This window comes from Sparus aurata, chromosome 24 (genome assembly GCF_900880675.1).
Source record: "Sparus aurata chromosome 24, fSpaAur1.1, whole genome shotgun sequence".
Taxonomy (NCBI): Eukaryota; Metazoa; Chordata; class Actinopteri; order Spariformes; family Sparidae; genus Sparus; species Sparus aurata.
This window is the reverse complement of record NC_044210.1, coordinates 19429655-19451981: the sequence shown is the minus strand read 5'-3', so window position 1 is coordinate 19451981 and position 22327 is coordinate 19429655. Positions and strand designations below refer to the sequence as shown.

At 42.5% G+C, this 22327-nt stretch overlaps 1 protein-coding gene and 1 long non-coding RNA gene across 2 annotated transcripts in view; one reads left to right on the top strand and one right to left on the bottom strand.

The window, feature by feature from the left end:
- The first annotated feature begins 9162 nt into the window (after positions 1 to 9162).
- LOC115576534 (NACHT, LRR and PYD domains-containing protein 12-like) overlaps positions 9163 to 22327 on the top strand; it is a 46670-nt gene continuing 33505 nt past the window's right edge. Inside the window, exons 1-7 of the mRNA XM_030409063.1 lie at positions 9163 to 9177; positions 12573 to 12672; positions 14489 to 16268; positions 16360 to 16533; positions 16925 to 17098; positions 17833 to 18006; positions 18625 to 18798. Of these exons, the coding sequence (XP_030264923.1) occupies positions 9163 to 9177; positions 12573 to 12672; positions 14489 to 16268; positions 16360 to 16533; positions 16925 to 17098; positions 17833 to 18006; positions 18625 to 18798 (2591 nt within the window). The remainder of the gene's footprint in view (positions 9178 to 12572; positions 12673 to 14488; positions 16269 to 16359; positions 16534 to 16924; positions 17099 to 17832; positions 18007 to 18624; positions 18799 to 22327) is intronic.
- On the bottom strand, positions 21364 to 22190 carry LOC115577366 (uncharacterized). The gene is made up of 2 exons (XR_003983093.1): positions 21968 to 22190; positions 21364 to 21862 (listed from the first exon to the last, which is right to left on the bottom strand). It is a non-coding gene; the product is annotated as an uncharacterized LOC115577366 (long non-coding RNA).

The window sequence follows — 22327 nt, the reverse complement described above, 5'->3', positions numbered from 1 at the left end:
CCTCCTGATGATAATAAAAGTCCTCCTCTCCTCCTCCTGATGATATAAAGTCCTCCTCTCCTCCTCCTGATGATATAAGTCCTCCTCTCCTCCTCCTGATGATATAAAGTCCTCCTCTCCTCCTCCTGATGATATAAAGTCCTCTCTCTCCTCTGATGATATAAAGTCCTCCTCTCCTCCTCCTGATGATATAAAGTCCTCCTCTCCTCCTCCTGATGATATAAAGTCCTCCTCTCCTCCTCCTGATGATATAAAGTCCTCCTCTCCCTCCTGATGATATAAAGTCCTCCTCTCCTCCTCCTGATGATATAAAGTCCTCCTCCTCCTCCTGATGATATAAAGTCCTCCTCTCCTCCTCCTGATGATATAAAGTCCTCCTCTCCTCCTCCTGATGATATAAAGTCCTCCTCTCCTCCTCCTGATGATATAAAGTCCTCCTCTCCTCCTCCTGATGATATAAAGTCCTCCTCTCCTCCTCCTGATGATATAAGTCCTCCTCTCCTCCTCCTGATGATATAAAGTCCTCCTCTCCTCCTCCTGATGATATAAAGTCCTCCTCTCCTCCCCCATAGTCCTCCCTCTCCTCCTGATGAGTATAAAGTCCTCCTCTCCTCCTCCTGATGGATATAAAGTCCTCCTCTCCTCCTGAGTGATATAAAGTCCTCCTCTCCTCGCCTGATGGAATATAAAAAGTCCTCCTCTTCCGCCTCCTGATGAGGATAATAAGTCCTCCTCCTCCTTCCTCCGGATGATATAAAGTCCTCCTCTCCTCCTCCTGATGAGGATATAAAGTCCTCCTCTCCTCCTCCTGATGAATGAGAAAAGTCCTCCTCTCCTCCTCCTGAATGATATAAAGTCCTCCTCTCTCCATCCTGATGATATAAAGTCCTCCTCTCCTCCTCCTGATGATATAAAGTCCTCCTCTCCTCCTCCTGATGATATAAAGGCCCCTCTCCTCCTCCTGATGATATAAAGTCCTCCTCTCCTCCTCCTGATGATATAAAGTCCTCCTCTCCTCCTGATGATATAAAGTCCTCCTCTCCTCCTCTGATGATATAAAGTCCTCCTCTCCTCCTCCTGATGATATAAAGTCCTCCTCTCCTCCTCCTGATGATATAAAGTCCTCCTCTCCTCCTCCTGATGATATAAAGTCCTCCTCTCCTCCTCCTGATGATATAAAGTCCTCCTCTCCTCCTCCTGATGATATAAAGTCCTCCTCTCCTCCTCCTGATGATATAAAGTCCTCCTCTCCTCCTCCTGATGATATAAAGTCCTCCTCTCCTCCTCCTGATGATATAAAGTCCTCCTCTCCTCCTCCTGATGATATAAAGTCCTCCTCTCCTCCTCCTGATGATATAAAGTCCTCCTCTCCTCCTCCTGATGATATAAAGTCCTCCTCTCCTCCTCCTGATGATATAAGTCCTCCTCTCCTCCTCCTGATGATATAAAGTCCTCCTCTCCTCCTCCTGATGATATAAAGTCCTCCTCTCCTCCTCCTGATGATATAAAGTCCTCCTCTCCTACCTCCTCCCCTGATGATATAAAGTCCTCCTCTCCTCCTGATGATATAAAGTCCTCCTCTCCTCCTCCTGATGATATAAAGTCCTCCTCTCCTCCTCCTGATGATATAAAGTCCTCCTCCTCCTCCTCCTGAGGATATAAAGTCCTCCTCTCCTCCTCCTGATGATATAAAGTCCTCCTCTCCTCCTCCTGATGATATAAAGTCCTCCTCTCCTCCTCCTGATGATATAAGTCCTCCTCTCCTCCTGATGATATAAAGTCCTCCTCTCCTCCTCCTGATGATATAAAGTCCTCCTCTCCTCCTGATGATATAAAGTCCTCCTCTCCTCCTCCCCTCCTGATGATATAAAGTCCTCCTCTTCCTCCTCCTGATGATATAAAGTCTTCCTCTCCTCCTGATGATATAAAGTCCTCTCCTCCTCCTGATGATATAAAGTCCTCCTCTCCTCCTCCTGATGATATAAAGTCCTCCTCTCATCCTCCTGATGATATAAAGTCCTCCTCTCCTCCTCCTGATGATATAAAGTCCTCCTCTCCTCCTCCTGATGATATAAAGTCCTCCTCTCCTCCTCCTGATGATATAAAGTCCTCTCCTCCTCCTAAAGACTAAAGACATTATGATTTAATACGTCCTGAGACACAGAACCTCCTACAGCAGTAAGACGCTGATCAATAATCACATGTATTGTTAATCATGTTAGTGATTGATAAATACTTTCAGCTGTAACGGTTTAACGTTGACGCTCTCTGTGACTCTCTGTGAGGCCGACGCCTCCTGTCAGCATCATCATCAGCTCCGACCTTGACCCCGCCCACCCTCGCCCCGCTGTGATCATGCGACCAATCACCTCCCTGACCTCGCCAGCCGCCGCCGTCACATGTCCCCGCCCCCCCGTCACTCATCACATACAGGTGACACACTAACGGCGCCCCTCATCGCCTTTCCCAGCATTCCTCTGTGGTTCTAGCAGCCACATCAGGGTCGTCGTGGCTTTGACCTTCGACCTCTGCACATGTTTCCTCGCTCCGCCTGTGAGGCTGTAAAATCTGCTCTGCTGATGATTCCTGATTGTGATTCTGTCAAACAGCTGCTCGCTGTAGTTTCTGTAGAACAAACGGGAGGAAATCTGATTCCTCACAGCAGGTCCAGGCAGATGTTCGCCCAGCGCTGGGCCCGATTCTGCTCCAGGTTTCTTCCTGTTGAAGGCAGTTTTGTCTTTGCGCTGTCACCTGGTGCTGTTGGTCTGTAAATAAATGGATCAAGGAGTTTGACTTGGACCGGCTCAGTTTGAAAAGCTTCCTGAGACGAGTTCTGTTGTTAATTGGTTCTGTACAGATAAAGATTGATTAAAAGTATCAAGGACTCGAGTAAAGAACAGCACTTGATGACCCATGACTGGTCCTACCTGTTCTCATCCAGCAGAGTCTGTGATGTCATCAGAGAGTCTGTGATGTCACCAGAGAGTCTGTGATATCATCAGAGAGTCTGTGATGTCATCAGAGAGAGACATGTGGTCCAGATGTGCATGTTGTCGTCGCAGCCGGAGCTCAGAGGAGTTTGTTAAATATCCAGATCCGTCCGATTAATCACTCATCATCTGATGCGCTAAAGAGTCGTCAAAGTAATTAGCGAATGATTAGCAAATGATCTGGAATTGCTCAGAATCTGACTTATTAGCATAACATTAATTGCTTTGTTTCATAAAAGCCAGCTGGCTAATTGTCCTCTGTTCCCCCAGAACGCTAATTGATCCAGAATGGAGGTGTTTCCCTGTGTGTGTGTGTGTGTGTGTGTGTGTGTGTGTGTGTGTGTGTGTGTGTGTGTGTGTGTGATGAGTTTCTTGCTGAAAATCACCACACTGATATTGAACAATTACCACGATGAGGGAGTTCTTCCATCCGTCACTGGAGTAAAAGTACGCATGTCGCAGTAGAAATACTTTGTTACCAGTAAAAGTCCGACATTCAGAATCCAGCTGAGTCGTGACATCAGGAAACATTTAAATCAGTAAATAAAAGTACTAATTACGCACAAATGATCCATTTCAGACTCATATACTTACACTCAACAACAGTTCACTCATCATTTTGTAAAGAAGTAAAAATATTCAATCTTTCACTAAATTTTAGAGACTGAAAACTGATTCTTTTACTACATGAAGCTGAGAATACATGTGTACTTTTACTTCTGATACTTTAACTACATTGAGCTCATAGTACTTGTGAACTTTTATGACATTTGAACCATATTTTGATGCTCATTCAGGAGCTGAGAGGAGTAATGACATGAATAAAAACACACAGTGTCGATGTTCTGTAGATAAAAACATGAATCCTAAAATGAGATAATCATATTTATTTGTACAACATCAGATGTCCGTCTGATAAGTGAGGCTGTTAATGTTCAGCTGTGTTCTAACGGACGTTAACAATGTAACACTAAATGAAAACAGTCAAAATGAGGTCGAGGATGTTTTAATGTGAAACACTGAATCCTGATTATTGTCAGTCGGGTTTATTGTCTCAGTAAATGTGTTAATGCTGCTGCTGCCCTCTGGGGTCAGCCGGGGTCAGATGAGTCCTCCTCCTCCTGCTCCTCCACCCCCTCCTCCTCCTCCCCCTCCTCCTCCTCTTCCTCCAGCCTCAGGTGAAGCTCCTGCAGGAGTCAGACCCTCGTCTTCATCACGGAGATCAGCTTCATCTTGATACACGAGAGAAACGACAGCTAACAAACTAAATTTCAGTCCTTGTCTCCTCACACCTGCTACGATTATAAACAGTAGTTATATTTATGTATTTTAAGAAATGACTAAGAAACCAGACAGAGGAGGAATGAAGTTTGGTGTTTTAGGACCTTTTTAAAATCAGTGTTTTTTGTCGAACGCTCTCATATTTTTGCTTTAACTCCTGTGAGACTTAATGACACTATGAAGTAGATCAGGCTAGTGGGTTATAAAATAAAGCAGGTTATTGTTTCATGTTCAGTAATCATTGTGACGCAGGGAGCTCGTTAGCATCCCATCACTGGCTGTAGTCTCCTCAGTAAACACTCCACCCTCTCCGGCTGCTTCACTCCCTCCTGACCGTCTTCTCAGGATCATAATGTTCCTTCTTCTCCAGAGCTGCACTTCCCATCTCAGAGCAGCTCACCTGACTGAAGAACTGAACGTCAACTAGCTGATTTTAATCTGTGTGAACTGAACTTTAACTTCTTCTTATGAGCCGTGAACGCTGCTGATGATAACTTTATATTCAAAGAGGACAAAGTGAGTTTATGTCTGAACTCTGCCTGTGTTGTTCTGGGTTTCAAGGAAATTAGAAGAGTGTAAAAGCTCAGATGAGCCAAGTTTACATATAGATTGTATAGAAACCAGCAGAATCACTGGTCTGACTGGGACTGAGGATCCAGGAGTCCGTCTTAAATGTCTCAACTAAAGGTGGAACGGCTCAGTTGAGCGAGTCCTGCTGAAACCAGGTGAAGGTGCCATTAAAAGGCAGCTGTTGTCCCCCTCAATTACAGCCCGCCGAGCCTCGGCTGATTGGCGGCCCGGCCGGCGGAGGTCACGGCTCCAGCGGGGCACCTGGGGGCTAATCACAGACCCGGTGAGCAGAGGAGGGCCCCAGTTCTTCAGCCGACGGCCAGCGAGTTTATGGCCTTCTCTGAAAACAGAAGCCCGGCTCATTACTCACATAGCTGCTTCAGTCCTCCCAACAAACGTTTACCTGACCTGCAGACAGAACGCCTCATTCACAGCTTCATCTGAGCCGGAGAGATTATAAACAAAGTGTTGGTATCGTGTTTTAAAGCTCTGACCAACTCAAACCATTCTACAAATGAAACAAGTAATAAATATTTGATATAAAAGAACCAAACAGATCTGATTGGATCTGTGAATCGTCTCTTCATCAGCTCATCTGAATGAATCCTGGAACCTCAGCTGGACTCTGGGACCTCCTGCCGTCTTCAGCCTGTTTATGATGCAGCGGGAGGAAACGTCCCTGAACTGAAGGCCGCGGCGTGTCATGGTTACGACACTCCCAATAAATCTATCTGCCACCGCTTACATTTACAGTAAAGGAGGAGAAACCCGACGGCAGCCCCGGCACACAATGGAGGACATTTACAGCAGGTTTCCTCTTTATGGCTGCGTGTTTGTGAGTTTTGATGAGGAGGGAATATTTAACAGGATGCCTCCACAGAGCCGCTGTGTTGACAGTAAACGAGTGGGAGACTCCTCTGAGGATTCGGGACCTCCGGTGGACCCTCGCTCTGTTAATAAGGCTGTCAGACGACGCTGAGGGCGGCAGCGTTAACACAGCAAACCCCACAGGCCAGAGAGGACGGCGGCAAAACAAGAGCTCAGAGGCTGATCAGCGGCAGGGGAGTCACCGAGGAGGACAGTGGGAATGTATAATCCACATATTAATGCACATACTTTTTAAAAAATGGCCTTCTAACCTAACAGTATGGAGATGATTTAAAGGAACAGTTCACCCAAGAATGAAAGCTCAGGCGTCCTCTCCTCCCTCCTGATGATATAAAGCCAGGTGAAGTCTGAAGCAGCATTCTGCTAAACAACTGAAGTAGCTGGAGACTTGATATTAAACAGAGAAACAACCAAAACTCCATTAAAACTTTGCAGAATGAGCTGCTAGCACTTCCTGTTAGCAGTGAACTCATGGATGTACAGTCGACTATCACTGGATCACTGTGAGACTGAAGGAAACTTAAAAACATGATGTTTCTAAGGGGAGTATTGCACATGTGAGGAGAGCCTTTGTTGAGGATTCCTAAGCAGATTTACGGAGGTGTATTTGCGACTGACATCAGAATAAATTATATAAAATAACACATTTTGAAGCTAAAGTCTTTGAAATCACTGCAGCTGCTAGGCTAAAGGTGTTAGCATGCACCTGGTCTGAGGGTGCTCACCTGGGGCGAGGTCTGGTTATCTTTCAACACAATCAGCCACCATTGCTGTCTTTACATGGTAGGAAAGTCAGCTCATATACTGACATTTCATTCTGGCGACTTGCTGTGTTTCCCCATGTTTTCAGTCTGTATGCTAAGCTAAGCTAAGCTAAGCTAACCCAGAGTTGTTACAGGGGTCATTTTCTTGCAGTTTCTCTGGTTGTTTGAAGTCATTTCTGTACATTCAGGGAGTCGAGCCGCCGTCTCTTTAGCTGCAGCTGAACCGTCATGACTTTAAAACTATTCCACTTTTAAAAACGTCCTGGAGCTGAACTCTGAATCTGTAACCAGCTGACAGGATGCTAAGTGTGTGTGTGCTGACCTCTTCTTCCCCTTCAGGGATCAATAGTGTTTGACTTGAATATGACACAGATACATACATATATACGTTCATGCATATATGTATGTGCATAACATTTGAGCAGGATTCAGGAGGAAACAAAGGCGCTGGTGTGTGTGTGTGTGTGTGTGTGTGTGTGTGTGTGTGTGTGGCTCCTCGGGGACCACAACTGGAGCAACAAACCTCAGCGCGCCGTCTTCCTGCTCGGGGGCTTCTTTCTTGTGCGAGGAAGGCGGTGGCCCGGACACTTTGTGAATAATTCGATTAAGGACGAGGACGAGCAGAAAAGGTGACGGAGTTTATTCCGCTGTGTGAACCCACCTGGACAGAGACAGACGATACCGCCGAAGACACAAACACGGAGCTCCAGCTGCACACTCGGCAGGTTTGTCACTGAAGGAAGGTGTTGTGATGAATGTGACGCAATTTGGAAACAAGACACATTTAATATCAATAAGTAAGTTGACACGTGATCTCCTGGGGAAGCAGACGTAAACAAACATCGAAATAAACATTGAAATTATGTTTTAAAAAGTCTACATTATCAGATGAAAAGTTAAAATTACAAGATATAAAGATGATATTATGATAACAAGTCAGATTAAAAGATGAAATTCTGAGCTATAAATAAGATATTATAAGATATAAAATCATAACTAACACATATCTCTCCACCAGCCTGTCCCTTCACTCCTGTTTGACCTCGGCTTCTATCACTCTCCCTCTTCACCTTCTCCTCCTCCATCAGCAGCTTCTTCTTCTTCTTTTGCAGTTATTCCGGTCACTCGGCTGTTACCTGCGGACGGTGACTGGGGAGAACGATGCCTACTTCCTGTTTTGGTTTGTTTCCTTTGAGCCGTAATTCAATGTTCGTCTATGAGGAGAAATCCAGCCTGGTGCCAGACTGAGTGTCACAGAGACAGTGAGGTTTATACTGAACCAATCTGTAAGAGGATGATGTCATTATTCTACAGACGTCACACTGTGACATCATTGTGACATCACTGTGACATCAGGACGACAAATCCTCAGTGATTTTGTTGTAAACTGAATATTTTTGAATTTTTGAACACTCCGACAAAACACGACATCTGAAGACGAACAAGTAATCGATTCCTTTAGAAAGTAACTGTAAGTTAATGTAATCTTGTTCAACAGGAATTAAAATTGTGAGTTTTGTTCACAGGAAGCAGCTCGACTGACAAACAGAAGATTACCTGAAGATTAATGTAGAGTGTGTGTGTGTGTGTGTGTGTGTGTGTGTGTGTGTGTGTGTGTGTGTGTGTTGGGGGGGGGGGGTCCTTGGGGATCTCCTTTGGGAAGTGGGTCAACCGCTTGGCAGGGCAGGCCGGCTCGTTAGCATGGAGTGTTAACACACATACACACACACACACACCCTGTCTGTGCCAAGGAGCTGCTAATTAGCCTGTGTGTAATTTTCATTGTTGCCAATTACAGCCTGAGGAGCTGAGGTGTGTGTGTGTGTGTGTGTGTGTGTGTGTTAATTTGTTAATTCGTCTGTGTGTTTCTTCATCATTACGGAGACTTGATGACGACTCTGTTTGTTCGCTCTCATGAATCCAGAAGATAACCCTAACACACACACACACACACACACACACACACACACACACACACACACACACACTCACTGACTTATGTTCATTCCCTAAACTCAGATCCAGTGATGGAATGTAACTAAGTACATTTACTCTTTTATTTGAGTATTTCCATTTTCTGCTACTTTCTACTTCCACTGCACTTTATTGTGGAGACAAAGTGTGTTTTTTAAAATGTTAACCAGTAACACAAAATTGAACCAGTAACATAACATCACCAGACTCCATTAACAAATGTAGTGATTTAAAGAGTTGTTGAGTTAAAACAAACTTTCTAACGTAGTGAAACTGTGTGTGTGACAGATTGTAACTCATTGTGTCCTTGTTGTAAATTCAGCATTAAATCTTTCAGCTGAAGTTGTTTGTCTCCTTGTAAAAAGTGTCAGTTTGTGGCAGCATGTCTGTACCAGCCTGTCTGCTTCTGTGTCTAAAGTGCTAAAGTCTTACCTGCCAACATTGATCAGCTGTTTGAACACACTGTTTACACTGATGTCACCATTTACACTCCATTTATGAAAGAAGAAACATGTTATTGATCTAAACATGTCACATGTTACAAAGACACTAAACAGGAACAATATAGGCTCCTTCTTTGTCCCCGTGGAGAAAGTCCCCAGACTCCCTTAACAAATGTGTCAGTTTAGTGAGTTGTTGAGTGGTCAATTTATTAAAATATTGTCTGTAAATTCGCTCTGACGTTATCAGGGGATATGACAACCAACTGGGTAAGGTTCATTTTTTATTGGACAGTTTTTATAACTGTGTTGACACTGTGGAACTTGGGCTCCTTCTCAAGCTCATCAAGCCCTGACTGTCTTTTAACAACATATGGTCTTTTTAATATAATTTGGGCCCGGCTCCTCATTTCATTAGTATCACTGATGTTCTGTAAATAGATCCAATGTGTTCAGTCTCTTTAGAATGACTAAATGTACATTGATACATATACAATAATTGGATTTTATCACTTTTTCAGTTTTGTTTGACACATCAAGATTATAACTTTTGTTAAACTGACAAAGTTACCATAGTAACTAACAAAATGTTAAAAACTTAATCTGCTTTCTGGAACCAAAGTTACCACAAATAAACCTGTTCTCCAGTCGCAGCTATTCCAGGTCAATATGTTTTTTATTATTATATGCTTCCATTAAACAGCCACGTTATCAGATGTCACTGGCAGCTGACAGAAGGGATTAAAGTTTAACAGTCACATGCCTCTCCGGGTGTTGCCTGTATAAAGTTTCATTTTCTCTGACAGTGTGGCGCAGATAGTTTTCTCCGTGTGAACCTCCAGCTGAAGGTAATGTAATAAGTTTGAAATATTTTACTTGTTAGCACAAGCTGTTGTTAGCTTGGTTACACTAGAAACTTTAAAAAAGTGCCACTGGCCTTTTTATTTCTACAAATTCACAACACTCAAATTTTAACTCGAAACAAAGCAACATGAAAAAAATCTGACATGTTATTCCACAGTTAAGTTAATTGTCGGTATTTGATGTGGACACAGCAGGACAGAGCATTCAGAGGACAGTGAGGTGATTAAACTTTATATTTTTGATTAAATAAATATGTAACTGCGTCACTAAATCAGCTGTCAGAGCTCTGAACACTCCTCCAAAAGGCACTTTGTCAGTTTGCATGTAAAAATAATAAATGATCGAATAAAAGGGATTTGATTTGAATTAATATGTTAATATTTTCTGAAACTTCTTGAAAGTAATTAAATAATTCTGCTACTTTATATTCTACTTTATCTATATTTTTGCTTTGTATCTCACTACATTTTCTTATTTCCAGATTAACATTTTAAAAATAAATTCAAATGATAAGTTTTATGATTCACTATTAATACTTGTCTGTAAAACAGTTAAAACTGGCTCCACCTAAACCAACTATAACTTTAAAGTACAAGTTACATTATTAATGATACAATAATATAAAAATAAAGCAGTGTCGGGGACATTCTGTTACACTTTGTTCTCACAGATGAAATATAATAGTGTTGCTGCTACATTAGTTTGTTTAATGTTTTAATGGACAGCTGCACTTCATCTGTGGACTTCTCTCTGTTTTTATAGCTCAAGTAAAGGTTCAGATGTATTGTCATTACGCAACACCGGTCTGCACAATGCTCCACACTGCACACAGAGCAACATATGAGTGTAGCATATAAGTATAAAGGAATAAAGCATGAAAACTGAATAAAATAAAAATAATTAGCCCTAAAAATAAAAAAATTAATTCAAATGAAAAAAATATATATTCACAAAGAACATATGCAGGTACACACACACATGTTGCGTATATACAGCATGTATGTATGTGCATTCAATAATGATACCATGTCTAAGATCATTCAGTCAGTCTGTGTCCGTGAATGCATCACTTCACTTCACTGCAGCTGCATGATGCCATCTAGTGGACTAACAGAAGTCCAGCAGCTGATGCTCTGACAGGAGACATGATGGAAAGGCTGATTTCAGTTGATGTGCAGATGAATGATTTGTGTTTCCTCTCCAGATGAAAGTGTGTGTGAGTTGAGCAGCATGAATCAGTGTGAGGACAGAGAGGAGGGAGGCCCTCCCTCTAAAACCACTGGACCTGGACCTGGACCTGGACCTGGACCTGGACCTGAGCCTGGACCTGGACCTGGACCTGGACCTGGACCTGGACCTGGACCTGGACCTGAGCCTGGACCTGGACCTGGACCTGGACCTGAACCTGAACCTGAACCTGGACCTGAACCTGGACCTGAACCTGGACCTGGACCTGGACCTGGACCTGAAACTAGACCTGAGCCCAGCTGTGTGTCCTTCAAGAGTGACGACTCAATGGGTCTCCACATTAATTTTAAACAACACCAATTATCAGTCATAAAGTAAGTTGTTAAGTTTTTCTCAGTATTAAAATGGTTTGGGATAATATGAGCTTAAATGTTATGTTATATATAGCTTAATGTATATACACGTATGTGTGTGTGTGTGTTTTCTAATTTTCAGTAACATGACAACAGAAATAGAGACATGTCAGCGATAACAGCTGGACTGAGATCAGCTTGCTTAAAACAAAGAGTGAAACATCACCGTGAGTTTAATTCTACTGGTGGATTCACAAAACTAAAGTACAACACTGATGGCTACATCACATGGAACAAGTTCTGCAGTCCATGCTTAAAAATGTGTTGTGGGTCAAACAAAAGGAAAAGCAAGAATACATTTTGTACAAGTATAGAACAATCAGCCATATCATCTGCTATGTACACTGCCTACCTGTACCTCTTTGTTTGTGAACATGTAGTCAAGAGAAGTATGTCATAACTTACATTTTTACACACCGTTCAATGTGAAATCCCTTTTAGCTTTAGCTTGATCCAGTCTTCTCTGGTTTGCTCTCTTGGTTTTCACTTACTTCACCTGCTACAAGTTTATTTTGACCCAATACCAATTAGCACTGGACAGGTAGCATCCAATTAGCTTGTGTCAGCTGTTGCTGTCCACAGTAATAAAGGGTCAATAAGAGCTGGAGGGACTAAACCAGAAGACCTGGTGAACCAGAGCGTTGAACTAAAAGCTGCACTGAAGTACAGACTGGACTGTTGCAGTGGGATCAGCAGTACGACCAACACTGTGATGCCAGAGGAAACCATCTGATTCAATGATGTCATCAACACTTTAACTCAAAGGACCTTCAGCTTGTGTTTGTCTCTGAGTGGACAGACACAATGTGATTGATTCTTCATGATTCCTCCACAGAGTCGACCAGGAGAGCTCAGAGGTTCCCAGAGGTCCGTCTGTCCAGCAGCATCAGACACACCTGGACTCCATATTTATGGTCTGTACATGAACAACAACTACTTTTACATCCAGTCTGTTCACAATAATCTCCATGCTGCACTTTACAGACCAGTGGTGAATCTGTCCAACATGGATCTGATGTTTGGCTCCATGATGTTAAATGTTGTCATTCACATAATATTCTGTTTCAGCTGCTGGAGGAGAACATTGTCACATTTGTGAAGAACGAGCTGAAGAAGGTCCAGAAGGTTCTGAGTCCAGATTACCCAGAATGCTACCCAGAGAGTCAGAGGGAGGATGAGGAGGTGTTGGATGGTGAGGAGGAAGAGCAGAGGAGGAGCAGCAGAGAGGCATTTCTGAAGATCACACTTCACTTCCTGAGGAGAATGAAGCAGGAGGAGTTGGCTGACCGTCTGCAGAGCAGTAAGATGATTTCTCTAATGATTTAACATGATGGATATCTGGAACTTGTGTGGTGGTGGTGGGGGTTACGAACCATTTATCAGCAAAGAATCGTCGGTGTTTGTGTGAACTTTCTGTTGCACAGCTCCACGGGGCCCTCTCTCAGGAATGGGAAAGAAGTGTATCAGCTATAAAATTTCACCAACATGCCATTTACTGTCATGTCATGAAAGATGACACTCTCTTCCTTGATTCCCTTGGGAGGAATGACAGAGAGGGAACAGCAGTGGTCACACATTATTGGTCATGTCTTCCCCAGTACTGGGTTAGGTTACCTCAATGTTACCACAGTTAAATGTTAGAGAGTAACTGTGAACTGACTCTCATCTGACTTCCTCAAAACTTCCTCACAGAGAATCAATTTCTTCTGAGATCCTTGAACACTGCCCAGTCTCCAGGAAGGGGCAGAGAAGGCTTTAGCTTCAAGGCATAGCTAAGTGCACAACAATATATTAACACTTTCATCATCCATGTCTGTAAAAGTTAGCAAGCAAGGTTGATGGGTTAAGGACAATACAGCACTTCAGTGTGATATGAGTCATAGTAAGCAGAACCTTTTGTCGATGCAATATTCATGCAGTGGTCAAGTGAGCAGGTTTTGCCTGAAGAATAAGGGAGTGAGCAGCATGTGGGACATGTACAATTAGGGGACTCATATCAGCAATATTAGCTGTGGTCAACTTTGTTTTTGTAGCAGCTGCTACAGCTCTTAGACATGCTACCATAGTTCTCTCTGGGGTGCAAAGGTGTTTTAAATTATAACCAATTGGTCGCTGATTGTGACTATGGGACTGAGTAAGTAATGCTGACATAAAAGGGGCACTAAATTAAGCTTGCTTTAAGTCAGCGAAGGCTGTCTCTGCCTGGTGTCAAATCCAGTCCAAGTCCAAGAAGTCCTTCTCATTGATTAGGCTCAGGGGTTGCACAATGGTGCACTGGTGAGACTGTCATCTTCGTCCAGGATTCTGTGGCCCGCCCACCTCTCGTCTTTTGGGGGTCAGGTTGTTGCCCTGCAACCTCCTTAAATTTGCCTAGATGACATGTACAAAACACTGCTGGATCCAAATGGGAGTGTGGCTGCTCACCTGTTCACAGCTGGGAGTTAGGAAACATCATCATGTGCATCTGGTGCACATCCCCTCTGTCCTCATAGATCCACAGCCAAAAGTCAAAGGAGGTTGCTATTGGAGAAAGAGACTTCCTTGGGAGCAAGGTTAATCTTTTTCTTTTTAGGGGTCAGAGATAGTGGACAGGGCAGGGTAAACTGGTTTCCTTCCCCTACCCTTTCACAGTCTTTTCAGACTTTTAGATTAGGATGTTTAACTACAAGGGTATCCACTTCATGTGGAGGAAGGCCACAAAGGAATAACATGGAAACATACTCAAGACCACAAATGAATTACATTGCCCTTGTACACAATAACAATCAAAAGTTTCAAGACGATGAAGGAATTACATGAACTGTCTACCCAGGTTTCTGAACTTAGGAGCAAACTATAAAAAACTATTGCTATTAAAATAGTTTCATACCGTGTTTAAATGTTTGGTTTTTTAGCTTATTGGGAAACTATTGATAGGCCTAATGATATTTTCAAAAATGTTGAAGAAAAAAATATGAGGAGGGCTGCACTGGGTCAGGAACAGTGATGAAGTAATGTAGAAGTAAGTATGCCGTTGCTCCTCAAGGATACAGCCAACAGTCAAGTAAAGATGAATCAAATTGTTGCATGTAATTCATGAATCTCATTATGATTTTTCTTGTTATGTGTTCATTTAGAACATCTTGCTGCAGGTTGCAATGGTAAACTAAAATCCAACCTTCAGAAGAAGTTCCAGTGTGTGTTTGAGGGAATTTCTAAAGCAGGAAACCCAACCCTTCTGAATCAGATCTACACAGAGCTCTACATCACAGAGGGAGGGACTGCAGAGGTCAGTAATGAACATGAGGTCAGACAGATTGAAACATTCAGGAATGTAAACAGACCAGAAACAACAATCAGACAAGAAGACATCTTTAAAGCCTCACCCGGAAGGGATGAACCAATCAGAACAGTGATGACAAAGGGAGTGGCTGGCATCGGGAAAACAGTCTTAACACAGAAGTTCACTCTGGACTGGGCTGAAGACAAAGCCAACCAGGACATACAGTTCACATTTCCATTCACTTTCAGAGAGCTGAATGTGCTGAAAGAGAAAAAGTTCAGCTTGGTGGAACTTGTTCATCACTTCTTCACTGAAACCAAAGAAATCTGCAGGTTTGAAGAGTTCCAGGTTGTATTCATCTTTGATGGTCTGGATGAGTGTCGACTTCCTCTGGACTTCCACAACACTGAGATCCTGACTGATGTTAGAGAGTCCACCTCAGTGGATGTGCTGCTGACAAACCTCATCAGGGGGAAACTTCTTCCCTCTGCTCGCCTCTGGATAACCACACGACCTGCAGCAGCTAATCAGATCCCTCCTGGGTGTGTTGACATGGTGACAGAGGTCAGAGGGTTCACTGACCTACAGAAGGAGGAGTACTTCAGGAAGAGATTCAGAGGCAAGAAGCAAGCCAGCAGAATCATCTCCCACATCAAGACATCACGAAGCCTCCACATCATGTGCCACATCCCAGTCTTCTGCTGGATCACTGCTACAGTTCTGGAGGATGTGTTGAAGACCAGAGAGAGAGGAGAGCTGCCTAAGACCCTGACTGAGATGTACATCCATTTCCTGGTGGTTCAGTCCAAAGTGAAGAATGTCAAGTATGATGGAGGAGCTGAAACAGATTCACACTGGACTCCAGAGAGCAGGAAGATGATTGAGTCTCTGGGAAAATTGGCTTTTGATCAGCTGCAGAAAGGAAACCTGATCTTCTATGAATCAGACCTGACAGAGTGTGGCATCGATATCAGAGCAGCGTCAGTGTACTCAGGAGTGTTCACACAGATCTTTAAAGAGGAGAGTGGACTGTACCAGGACAAGGTGTTCTGCTTCATCCATCTGAGTGTTCAGGAGTTTCTGGCTGCTCTTCATGTTCATCTGACGTTCATCAACTCTGAAGTCAATCTGTTATCAGAAGAAAAAACAGCAACCACAAACCATCAATCTACAGAGACACACTTCTACCAGAGTGCTGTGGACAAGGCCTTACAGAGTCCAAATGGACACCTGGACTTGTTCCTCCGCTTCCTGCTGGGACTTTCACTGCACACCAATCAGACTCTCCTTCTAGGTCTGATGACCCAGACAGGAATGAGCTCACAGTCCAATCAGGAAACAGTACTGAACATCAAGAAGAAGATCAGTGAGAATCTGTCTCCGGAGAGAAGCATCAATCTGTTCCACTGCCTGAATGAACTGAGGGATCATTCTCTAGAAGGGGAGATCCAACGGTACCTGAGATCAGGAAGTCTTGCAGCTGATGTCCTCTCTCCTCTTCATTGGTCAGCTCTGATCTTCATCTTACTGTCATCAGAAAAAGATCTGGAATTGTTTGAGCTAAAGAAATATTCTGCTTCAGAGGAGGCTCTTCTGAGGCTGCTACCAGTGGTCAAAGCCTCCAAGAAAGCTCTGTAAGTGGGATTTATTAATCGTAAAATTGTTTATCTTTCAACTGGAGAAATAGAAAAGTTTTTACTGCTTTCCTCACTGTTCTCTCTCCAGATTGAGCGGCTGTAATCTCTCAGATAGAAGCTGTGAAGCTCTGTCCTCAGTTCTCAGCTCCCAGTCCTCTAGTCTGAGAGAGCTGAACCTGAATAACAACAACCTGCAGGATTCAGGAGTGAAGCTGCTGTCGTTTGGACTGGATAATCCAAACTGTACACTGGAAAGTCTTGGGTCAGATTTTGCTTAAAAGCTTCAAATAATGTTATTTACTTTATTATTACAGCTCCATTTTCTTTAAACAGTATCTCTCATGTAAGAAATTCAAATTTTGAATGAATGAATCTCTGAATGAATGAATGAATTTTTACTTAGTCCGATGAACATATCATGCAGAATGAAATATAAAGTCTGACTGAGATGGAGAAACTCAGTTATGAGTAAATATTTTGTGACTTTGATTATTAGCTGTCTCTTTAATTCTGAGTCAGTCATGATTAATTGAGTAAAATGGCAAGGATTGTAATGTGTGCTGAGAAGAGATTATATATATATTCCAAATATCCAGACAATTTTTGAACACAGATGTTATTTTTTCATATTTGTTTTACTATTTCTTCTTCAGGTTGAGTTGCTGTAACCTCTCAGAGAAAAGCTGTGAAGCTCTGTCCTCAGTCCTCAGCTCCCAGTCCTCTAGTCTGAGAAAGCTTGACCTTAGTGACAACAACCTGCAGGATTCAGGCGTGAAACTGCTTTCTGCTGTACTGAAGAGTCCACATTGTACACTAGAAACTCTTAGGTATGATCAAAATACTGCTTGTTGTAAACAAGTTGAAATTTAAAGTCAGCAGTCAAAACAGTTTGAACAGGTTGTTTGAACTTGTGTTTTTATAGTAGAGATATTGTTTACTTTTTCAATGTACATTGTTAATTCAGCTTCATATATTGTACAGGGGTGAAATATAAACTGGCTAAACTGAAGAAATGTATTCATGTGACTTTGATGACTCAATGTCTGTTTATTCCAGATTGAGTCAGGATTAATCATCTTGACATGGCAATCAAAAAATCTGATGCTGTCTAGTGGTTTTGAAATGATGATAATGAAATATTTAGTGCAATGTCTTTCTTTATCTCTAATGTATAACAAATTTGTATTGTTCACAAACATGAGGCATCACATATGCATACAGCAGAGATTAACTAAACAGGCAGTTTTTATTTCACTCATACTGATGCACAAAAAAGCAAATCACAAGTTTCAGCCCCCCACCCCTACTGTTGGCCCAACTGTTTCCCATATATTTCTATACCTTATACCTTTGAGTACTGAAAAAAGCGCTATATAAATGCAAGTCCATTTACCATTATAAGCATTTTAACACATTTTTTATAGGACTCCAAATATTAGAACTAAATTGCAAGGATTTTCAAATGATGATATGAATTTGTATATGCTGTATTGCAAAAGGTCAAGACTCAAAATATTAACAGAAATATTATTTGACATCTTATTCGTTGTTTCGTATCCAGACTGAGTCTGTGTGATCTCTCAGAGAGAAGCTGTGAAGCTCTGTCCTCGGTTCTCAGCTCCCAATCCTCTAGTCTGAGAGATCTGGACCTGAGTAACAACAACCTGCAGGATTCAGGAGTCAAGCTGCTGTCGGTTGGACTGGGGTGTCCACACAGTGAACTGGAAACTCTTAGGTGAGGATTTTTAGTGTTTATTTGTTTTTGTTGTTGAATTACTTTTCAAAAGTAGGTTCATCAAGTACTGTCTGTAGGTGAAAGAACAGACTAGATTCTGTCTGGTGGCTACTTAAATATACCACTGTGAAGTCACATTTTTCTTTTGTGAGTTCACACAGCAATCTGCTCAAAGTATGTCTTTTTTGTCCACTCTTTGACAAAAGTGTCAGTATTCATCAACATGTTATATGGTTTTGGCAATGCTAGTGGCTTTGCTATGTGGATGGTAACGTGGGTCAGTCCACTTTGTTGCAGAAATTATGATAAAGATTTAGTTACAGACATTCATGTTCCACTTTGGCGATCCTCTTACTTTTCATTTAGCGCCACAATTCGGTAAACTTTTTTTTCTTTTTACTTGATGGCTAAATATCTGTAAAACTGATTATATGCCCATAAGCCTGATCTGTACTATTTGTTGACTAGTGTTGAGAATTAAGAATTGGACAGCAAACATTATATCTGCTCAACATGAATTCTAAAGGTGACACATTGATATTGTTATTATAAGCACAGTAATATGCTGATGTCAGTACCCCCAGATGTTGTTCCATGTTTAGTTTTGTGTCTTTGCAGTCTGTCAGGCTGTCTGATCACAGAGGAAGGCTGTACTTCTCTGGCCCCAGCTCTGAGCTCCAACCCCTCCCATCTGAGAGAGCTGGACCTGAGCTACAATCATCCAGGAGACTCAGGAGTGAAACTGCTTTCTGCTCAACTGGAGGATCCACATTACAGACTGGACACTCTCAGGTATGAATAGTCCTGCTGCAGCCACAGACAATAAGTGTGGTAGGTAGTAGATACAGAGAAGAATGCATTTGCACATTTCTGTATCATATCATGATTGGGTATGAAAGGGGCATCGTTGAAAGGCTCAGTCCTCTACAAGCGAGGGTGGAGCTAGGTTCACCATTTTGTGAAAAACATGATTGTATAACGGATATTACTTCCATGCTGAAAGAGGATGTGCTGCTCTGACCCCCCTCCTCCTTTCAGGGCCGAGCCTGCTGGAGTCCGATGGTTGACACCAGGTCTGAGGAAGTGTGAGTGTCTTTTTACTGTCATTCATCAAAACACTGTGACATCACGCATTCACATCTGTGATGTCATCATCACACTGATGACACATTAATAACTGCAGCTGTGTTGTGTCTTTTTCTCTCCATCAGATTCCTGTGAGCTCACAGTCAACACAAACACAGTCAACAAAAGGATCAAACTGTCTGACAACAACAGGAAGATGACAAGTGTGTTAGAAGTTCAGTCATATCCTGATCATCGAGAGAGGTTTTGCACATGGCCTCAGCTGCTGTGTACAAATGGTCTGACTGGTCGCTGTTACTGGGAGGTCGAGTGGAGCGGCAGAGTCAAAATATCAGTGAGTTACAGAAGAATCAGAAGGAGAGGAGATAGAGACTGTGTGTTTGGACTGAATGATCAGTCCTGGAGTCTGTGGTGCTCGGATGATGAGGATGACAGTCGTTACTCTGTCTGTCACAAAAACAGACAAACATCCATCTCCTCCTCCTCCTCCTCCTCCTCCTCCTCCTCCTCCTCCTCCTGCTCCTCCTCTGGTAGAGTAGCAGTGTATGTGGACTGTCCTGCTGGCACTCTGTCCTTCTACAGAGTCTCCTCTGACTCACTGATCCACCTCCACACCTTCAACACCACATTCACTCAACCTCTTTATCCTGGATTTGGGTTCTCGTACAAGTTGTCTGGTTCCTCAGTGTCTGTTTGTTCTCTGTAGGAGGGAGAGTCTCCTTTCAGAGAAACATTCTCACTGCTGAACAGTTGAGCTTGTCTAATGTGTTAATGATACTTTGTACTGGAAATCAGAAAAAAGCCATCAGTTACAACTATGATGAGCATCTCAATTGGTTTTCTTTTTATACATGCTACACCGTGTAAAAGAGAGATCTGCAAATGCACATGGCAATCTTCATTTGTGTGGCGAGTCTACATCCAGTTACTTTAAGCACAAGCTTGCTGGGCTGGATGCTGTGTTGAGTCCAGTAAGCTGAACCGGGACCAGACATGGTGAATATAGTACCAAGGGGATTTACAGCGCTCTGACAAGGCCAGGGATTACGACAGGGTCAAACCTGCAACCAAATTCAGCAAGGAAACCAATTCGGTACTGCTTTTCTTGTTGTCAGACTGGTCTCTGTCGTTCCAGCCATGTTAACGTGACTTAGCACAGGTAACGGCAGAGTTAGCAGCAGTAAGTGATCACTTTAGCAACAAGTACAGCTGTCTGTCCATCGGGAAACTCAATAAATTACAGAGAGCTGAGGCAGAGCAGCTGGAGGACATCAGAGGGAAAGCTAGAGGAGAAAAAGTATTGCGAGAGAATGCGAAAGATTTCACCATGACCCTTACAGGGCTCCATACTACCCCATTGCCTAAATGGGCTTGATAATATGGACAGTGAACAACGTCCTCTGTCCTTAGACCCTTGATTCAAGTGAGGAAAAAACAATAAAAAACCTTGTAGCAGGGACAAAAATGAGAAGGGATTTGGCATTACATGTTTAAAATCAAATTCAAAGTCAGTGCCCTATATCGCTGTATTCCTGGTTGATCTAAAGGTGTTTCGAAAAATGATAGATCCACTCAGCCCAGAAATGTTCTGTTGGAATCACAGGATGCATCAGGTGGTATGTATGCTGTGTAGCTACTGAGGCACACAGACAAATCTCCACACATCTCAGTGCAATATTAAATCTGGACACAGATTTAGAGATACCTTTTCTGATTTACAAATCTGATCATGCAGGCATACATTGAGATACAGTCACAAATCTTTCAACCCACGTTTGTAAATACTTCTGCCACAGTAATGGCTCCCCTGTAATACTTTGATTTAAGTCTGTTGAATTATCACTTGAAAAACCAAATAGTTAAAGTAACATTAAGTTATGTATACATTGTCTATAGCATTAACTGTGAATGACTCAACTGTAAATAATTATTAAGCACAAGGCTGGCAATGGAATGTACAACATCAAATGTACTCAACACTGAACCTAAAACAAGAATTTACTGGCTTCTTTCATGTGTTTTTAATGATGACAAAAAAGTTCAGTCCACCATAATGATTATCTCTTTAAACACATCTAGTTGTGTCTGTACTGGTGTCATAAGTGTGTGAAAGAGAGAACTGCAGCCCAACATTTGTCTGTTTCGTTTTTCTTGAAAAGTCTCTGAGTAAAGTCTTTGTGTGTCAGACCCAGTGGCTCAAGTTGTTAGAGATGCGTTTAAGACTCATAACCTATAAGGAAGGAAGGCCAAGTAAAGTTCAGAGAAATGTTGTTAGAATTACATTTTTGTATGTGAAAGGGACCAAACATAATAAGTTCACAATTAAGTCAATGTCATGTTTCTTGTGTCCAAAGTACATAATGACATTTTTACACTCAATTTTTGATTTTACACAATATGTAATTTTACAGTTGAGCCCAGAAAGTGATTAAAAGTGATTAAAATACTGTGTTCAAGATTCTGGTTCATCACCTCACAAGCTGTTGTCAGTGTCTAAAACTGTTGAACAGATATAGATTTGTTGGAAATATATTGTGTAAATGTTGATGTGTACTTCTTTAATCTTACTGGTAATATGTTGTATTAATGGTAATAACCAGGACCTGTGCCTGTAAAGAAGCTCTCTCAGAAGGCTTTCCCTGTCTCCTCTTCCTCCATCTTCTTCTTCTTCGTTGGTGTCCATGCTGTCTCTCTGCAGAGCACCAACAGACCCAACACATATCTGCAGGGGCAGAGCGCCCTCTGGTGGCTGCACACACACACTGCATCTCTGTGTGGAGAGTCACAAAGCCCTCTGGTTTCTATCACAGCAGCTAAATCACACAGACAAATATATTGTGTCTACAAGCACAATGTGACTGACAGCTTGACACACCTGCAGCAGGTAGCTCAGTGTGCTGGAGGACTGGCAGGAAGTTGTGACACTGTGACTTCAGTCCTGGAGTCAGTCTGAGCTTTGAACACAGCTCTTCAAATAAAAGAGGCAGAAGCTCAAAGCAGGACGTTCAGCTCTCTGATGAGCTGCTCTGGAGGTTGTGGGTTTGAATCCTGACTCTTTATAAAGCTGCTGCTCAGAAGAAGGAGTGAAAACCTCTGAGAGACTCTCATGTTCTCATCCTCCTGTTAGCTCAGCAGGAGAAACCAGCGCTGGAAGTTTGGAGGTTGTGGGTTCAATTCTTGATTGAACCCAAAATTTTATTGTCATTTAGTTGTACCAACAAAAGTAGTGCAACAA